The sequence below is a fragment of the Anneissia japonica genome, unplaced genomic scaffold (assembly GCF_011630105.1).
Source record: "Anneissia japonica isolate Jap-2015-1 unplaced genomic scaffold, ASM1163010v1 scaffold287727_len1644234_cov201, whole genome shotgun sequence".
NCBI lineage: Eukaryota > Metazoa > Echinodermata > Crinoidea > Comatulida > Comatulidae > Anneissia > Anneissia japonica.
Genome location: NW_022713615.1, coordinates 948,779 through 955,918, shown reverse-complemented (window position 1 = coordinate 955,918; position 7,140 = coordinate 948,779). Strand labels below are relative to the sequence as shown.

At 30.4% G+C, this 7,140-nt stretch overlaps 1 protein-coding gene across 1 annotated transcript in view; it reads right to left on the bottom strand.

Annotated features, from left to right (window-relative positions):
* Positions 1-4,692, bottom strand: part of LOC117108587 — an 8,361-nt gene extending 3,669 nt beyond the window's left edge. The window contains exons 1-7 of the mRNA XM_033250662.1: positions 4,428-4,692; positions 3,974-4,020; positions 2,549-2,693; positions 1,108-1,225; positions 785-978; positions 439-589; positions 104-184 (exon numbers count right to left, since the gene is read on the bottom strand). Of these exons, the coding sequence (XP_033106553.1) occupies positions 104-184; positions 439-589; positions 785-978; positions 1,108-1,225; positions 2,549-2,693; positions 3,974-3,987 (703 nt within the window). The 5' untranslated portion in view covers positions 3,988-4,020; positions 4,428-4,692. The remainder of the gene's footprint in view (positions 1-103; positions 185-438; positions 590-784; positions 979-1,107; positions 1,226-2,548; positions 2,694-3,973; positions 4,021-4,427) is intronic.
* Between the last annotated feature and the right edge of the window lie 2,448 nt (positions 4,693-7,140).

The following is a 7,140-nucleotide window of genomic DNA, read 5'->3' as shown; positions in this document are numbered from 1 at the left end:
CTTACAATATATATATATATATATATATATATATGACATTTTGTGACATTTTGAAAAAAAAAACTGCAATTTAAATATAAACAAATAACCTGTACATACTTACTAAATTTTTCATTAAAGAGGTTTTGAACCTGAGTTCTTAAATCCTTTTTCAAGGCCAAGTCTGAATCACTGCTGATGTCACCTTACAAAAAAAATACAAAACAGTACATTATAGTTGTTAATAAATAATATCAGAGTTAATTTTCCCATCCACATGGCATGTGATACATTATAATAAAACAGATCCTTACCTCTTCTTGTAGTGTAATACCTGCTTTTTACTGTATGTTTAATGGTTACTAAAATAATATTAATAATTATATTTTATGAGGCTTGATAGGCCTCTCGTGTGTTAGTAAGCAAACAAACAAATATATATTAGTAAATGCTACTTACTGCCGTACACAAATGTCGTAAAATGTTGCTCTAATTGCTTAGAACCTATGAATGTTTCTCCTTTGCTTGTACCGAATTTGAAAGTGGCACGCGTTGATGGCATTACACACATTCCAAAGGATTCCAGGCCAAGTTTCTCAAGTGCTTCAAACTGTAGTAAAACATTTTGGTGTTACCAACTATATAATTTTTATATTAATATATGAGTAAGCCTTAATAATTAAATTCTCGGTTCTCTTCAGCACAATAACACAAATATAAAGAGGAAAAAATAAATTTCTTTTGGTGCATAAAGGTTTGTTATTGCATTTAAACAAAATAAAATATTTTATATGGTAGTGTTTACCTTAGCTTCAATTTCCTTGACCAATCTAGAAGCTGTGATTCTTTTCTGTGCTGCACTCATATCCTCCACAGCTGTCGGTGTCCTTGCCTTTGCCTTCATTACATATTCTAGATCTTCACCAGTTGCTTTCTTGTCTTTCCATAATTTTGAGGCATTGCTGAATGCAACCTTCCTGGATGTCCCTTTAGCAAGTTCTATGGTCAACAAAAACATCTCTACAATACAACACTGAGGATAAGAATGTCATACTACCTGTTCTACCATATATAAAAACATAATATTGTAGTACACTTCTAGGATGGGAGGCAAAACAATGGCAGTACCTTTGGTGATGTACTCGGAAATGAACAAATTGTAACCGGTTGGCAATTTCTTCTTTAAAACAGCAGTTCTCGGATATTTGATTCCAGATTGTTTTTTTCGGTAGTTCCCAATCCAGTCCTTTGCGCAATAAACAAAGTATTTTGTGTTAAGTAGTTATATTTCTATTGATTTGTACATATAGTTAGTGTGGACCAGTAAAATTTAAATTATTCTTACTAATTACTTACTAGTACAAATGAAAGATCTACTAATGCAAAGGGAAATGCTTCTTAAATTTTGTGACATTTTTTTAAAGTACAAAATTTTTTTTTCTGTATAAAATAGAGAAATTCTTAATAAAATAATGATCAATTAATTGGATAATTAAATTATTGGAAATGAAAAATCATGCACATAATAAGATAGCAGCCATCGATCATTTCTGTTGTAAAATAAGGTTATTTTTATGCATGCAAGGTTTAGGAGATGTAAACTACTTCCAATTAAATAAAACTTTTCAAGCAGGTAGATAAAACATTACTTAATGCATGAAATATATCTAACTTTCCCATTCTGTAAAACAGACGAGCATAATTGAAAAAAAATATATATAACTTCTGAACTGGACATCCAATTGAAAAATAAAATATATCTGAAGAAAGCTATTGATAAACAACATCTTTGTGTGAAATATCAAGTGAAAGAATACCAGATAATAGACCCTAAGGGACCATCAAAGAAGCACTGTCCAGGTTTTGTGATGTTTGTAACCATGAAGACTATTTGAGAGGAAAGTAAGTGGCTGTCCCCTTAGTATTTAGATTCCTCTGTATGAAAACTGCAAGGTTATTTGTGGAAAAAAACAGATGTGTTTTTGTTCTTAATAAGATTAGCAAGAATTAAATACACAATGAGGAAAGAGCAAAAAAGCAAATTTAAAACACCACTTTACACAGTGTGCAACTAAATGCTGCCTGTGTGTATAGGCTCGCACTATTCCATTTTGGGCTTCGTTGGTCCATCCTAATACAATGTTTTAATCATACAATATGGCACAATAAATAAAACTTCAACAAGATCTTAACCCTGATGAATTATTGGTTCCATCCGGAATGCCCTTTCTATGAAGTAGTTGCATGTGCTTTATTTTATATGTTTTTCTTTTCAATGTATTTATGTAAAGGCCTATATATGTATAGTTTAAGCGGATAGTAGCCCTCGATGGCTTATGAAGCAATAAAGTGAATCGAAATTGAAATTGAAGATTTTCGCCTTATGAAATCCTTATAAATTCATTAAAAAAAAAAATGTTTTTGTATATTTTTTAAATAACAGTGACCACACTTAACAACTACATTTACATTAATAAAATCATAATTTCTTCCATCGAATTTGTAGGACACATGTAGAAATTTAAAGTTTAGAAATTCAGATATCATTTACAGTATGTGAATTACTGACCTTAATCTGAGTTTCTGTTAGTCCAGTTTCAATTATGGCTTGATTCAGTAATTCTTTCTTACTCTCATCTCTGTATCCAGTCATCCCTTTGGCCCAGAATGATGTCAGAATTTCCAACTGTGTATTACTTATCACCACATTCTTCCTTTGAATAACAAATATTTGTTTGACTTTAAATTGTTGTGCAATTAACAGATCATTTATAGCAGGATTCCCATATTCTATATTATTTTCACAACACATCACAAATTTAATAACAAGTTAAGAGTATACATTGAAACTACGTACACCAGGGCAATATTTTAACAATGAAATTGAAAAGATCAAGAAGATGATGCTATGAAATGGTTTTCCTATATATGTTTTCAATCGGTTACTTAAACAGTTAAAACCTAAGCTTAATAGTAATATTGGTAATGATAGACCTGATATTAATGATAAGCCTAAAAGTTGGTTACATCTTCCCTGCATAGGTGATCGTGGTGAAACGCTATTACGTAGCTATATTAGAAAAATAAATAGGTATTTAATTATTGATGTTAAGTTTATTACTTTATGGCAAACCAAACAAGTCTTCAAAGGACCTTACTCCGAAAGAATACCGTAGCTCTTTATATCTATAAATTTGAATGCCCTGGCTGCAATGAAAGTTACATAGGAAAGACAGATAGATGCCTTAAGTCAAAACTGAATGAGCATGCTCTCAAATCAGACAGCAGTTATCATAAGTACATACAGCAGTGAAGGGTTTCTAAAGAGCATGCATTTTTTACATAATTTTGAACTTCTAATTTTAATACTGTATATCACATTTCTTATGTTGGATCTTTATCTATTAATTTTTCTACTGTTATTTGTATTTCGCTGATTGTTTATTGCATTCCATGAGAATTTTAGCATTCCTAGACCTCTTACCTATATAATTGCTGATTATTTATTGTTTAACCATAAGTGATCTACTTCATGTAAGATACCATATTTTTAAATACCTCTTTTCAATTGGCTAGTTTTAACTTGATTTTATTCTGATTTTAAGATCTATCCAGGGAGATAGAAAATGTGACAACAGTTTATGTCAAGGGACCATCCATAGATCTATTTCATCATTTTCAAAAAAGTACAAAACACTCTTTGGGTGGGAAGGGGAGAAGGCAGTGTAGATAAGTTACTCTTTTATTAAAAAGTAAAATAATGATCTCAAATTCAGAAAAATCATTTTTTTGTGTACTCATTTGAGGGGAAGAGGGGGGTCACAGCAAAGAGTATGGTTTGCTTTTGCACTCTTGTAAGAATAAAGAAAATAATGGGTGACTCTGTTAATCTAACATAAATATATTTTGTGCCAGCTGCTGTAACAATACAGCCATATTCAATTATGGCTCATACGTATAATTTAGTTTCCAAAAAAAATAATTGTTGTGTTACCTCTTGGTCGCCATCTTGCAAATACTCCTGCTCTGTGAATAAGGAACCTGTGAATAAAAGTGGTAAAAATATTATGTGGTGTTTTAAATACTGTTAGTATTGCCAAGGAACTCTTTGGTACAAAATAGGCCTAGGGCCTCTCATTTTCAACGTACAGGAAGGTGATGATTAGTACATACAGTATATGTTTGATAATTCATAGTTGTTGGTACATTATAATATTGAATAAATAGTTGTCATTTCACTTACAAAAAGAGCTGGCTTACAACATAAGTCGTGCTACAGTAGGGCCTAGGCTAGGCCTAGGCCTACGTAGTAGAAGTAGCATTAAAAATAGCGATAATATTATTATAATAACACATCAAGACACCTTTCTTCAATATAAAAGTTACTAAAACCAGGTCAGTCCTTGCCATATTTTATGGGTGATTAAGAAAAAGAAGATAAGAAATACCTCGTTAAACTCGACAAATTTTCCAAAAAAATTTTGCTACACTTGCTCCAATATGCTAGAGACGATCAAGGAGGAACAACGATTGCTTTCAAGGTCAATGATGAAGGGAATACCTGTGAATCATCTGTATCATGAATCTTCGACTCGAGAGGACACTTTTTAAACTTTCCGCTCAACAATAAACTTTCTGAAGACAGTACAACGAAACAGAAAGGCACGTAAAACAGAAAATAAACCAAGCTAGCCCTAGATTATTTTATATACTTATGCGTAATCTAACAAATAAGAAAGCTTATCACACAGGATTACCATCATCAAGATAACTTCGTTATGTTATAGAGGGCAGTACATAACAAGAATGACGCGTCCATTATTTTCCCATGTATACATATTTTATTATAAACAGGTGTAATACTACAATATACCACTACTAATGACAATAAGTATAGAAATTAAATGTACTGTCTTTGTTATTTTACGTGCAAAGTAATACTATACGTATTAAAATATTGTATACATTTTCTCTGTCTCATTTTAATTACTAACTTCCCCATACTATAATGCAGAGACTCCATTTTCTAACCCTAACCCTAACCCTAACTCTAACCCTAACCCTAACCTAAGAAAGTACCTTGACTTAATATTTCTTTTCAAATGTTTAAATGACTATATTACTTGTAACTTAATTTCTTTATTAGTTTTAAGTTATTTAAAACTAATGAAATTAGATTACTAATAAAATTAGATTTTCGATCTTTCCTTTTCTAAAGTTAATTTGCAAAAATGAATTTGTTAATCGTATTTCATCACTTTATTATGATTTTGTTAATGCTCGAGCAAAAGTGAGGTAATTCATTTACAGTTCTTAAGTGGCTTGCCATCGGTTACATTTCAGAGTAATTTATTCCATTTTTATTTCAAAATTTATATGCCATCATTTTAATTATCCCGTTTTTGTATTCTCTTTTGGAATAGTTAGTGTGCTGCGAAAATTTATTTTCCATGTTTTCGGTTCTGTAGGCCTATGTTTATTTTTTTGCAATCCTGTAAGTGGTTATTCTTACTTTCGCTGTTGGTATATATTTTATAAATAATTAAATACTCACATATTTTACTTGTAAATTTAATAAAGGGAACACTGGATAGTGATTTTGCAATCAAAATATTTCTTGAAGGCATGGCGAGTATCAATAACAAATTTATGAAGCTTGCGATACACCATAAATTTGATTTTGCAATTATTTGGAATTTTTTGTACATATTGATTCCTTTCGCGGTTTAATGTTAGGCCTGCCTACTCAATAGTATTGTATTACCGCTCAGATTTTAATGTTTGTTTACAAAAAGTAAATCAATTTTATAAGTTCTTCTCACTTTTGATAGTTTCTCGTTAAACAGTCATTGTATGACAATTAGTATGACATGCAGTTTAATTTGGACGATTTCTTATTACACACAACCATGCAAAATAGTAACTTACTCAGGTGCTGAGTGTACTTGAGATTATATGCTGTTTTCTGTACTTTATCTTGTGCTCTTGTTAAATTAAAGACCAAATTTCCATGTTTTCAAAATAAAATCTTGGAAAAAAATTGAATTCTATTCTGTTTCTTTTACTCCATAGTATTTATATAAAATTACTGCAATAAAAGGTTTTCATATTACTGTCAATATTTCAATCGTAGGTTGACGTTATTTTGTAATTTAGTTCAACATGGATATGTGCGTGTAAGATGACATGACGACATTATCAACTGTTAATACTTTCATCATGGGCATCACATGCAAAATACAATGTAATTATTTTTCCAATTTGATTTTACATACTTTATTTTGTCTGACAGTATTTTTGTACATTATTTCATTCGGCATTTCAACACATAGTCCACAATTTAAAATACATTAATTAATCAACTTAAATGCATTAACATGCAAGACAGATCAAATCCCATGCAAGCACCGTGTTAGGATCCAATATTTTGACGTGTCATGATGGCGTGCATTTCATTGCTTGGTAGTGTGTATTATACTATCTTACTAGCTTGAAGTTGATTAGTGGAGCTTTCGGCATTAATGAAGAAAGAACTAATAAAAAATCAATATTTTTTTTGTACCCAACTTACGTACTTTTATTAAATTACATAAAAGAATAATTATACCATTGTCACCATTATCATTACTACTATTATTGTTATTATTGTTGTTGTGTTGATGTCGTCTTTATATATTGTCTTGATTAAATTCTTATATAATTTATATTCGTTTCATACTGTGTATTTAAGAATTGTAGCTATGCGGTGACAATCTTGATTAGCCTCGGCTATTTCTTTCTGACCAGTTGTACATTCTTTGAGGATACCATAAACGGAGAACAGATAATACATTAGTTTAAGGTAAATAGGACCATATTATGTTACTTGCTTGTAATGTATACCAGAAAAAATAGAAAATAAAAACAGGGTATAATCTTAATTCTTCAATAAATATTTAATCATTTTGACTTCTTCACAACTTTGTAATGTATACTTTTTTTGCCCATGATATCAAAAGAATTTTGATGCTACAGTACAAGTATAAAAGGTATATTTACGGTACATGTATATACATATTCATATATAAATATACATACACATGCATTTATTTGTGTATGTCTGTGCATTTAGTTATGTATACGTAGGCATGTATACACACACAAACACACACATTATATATA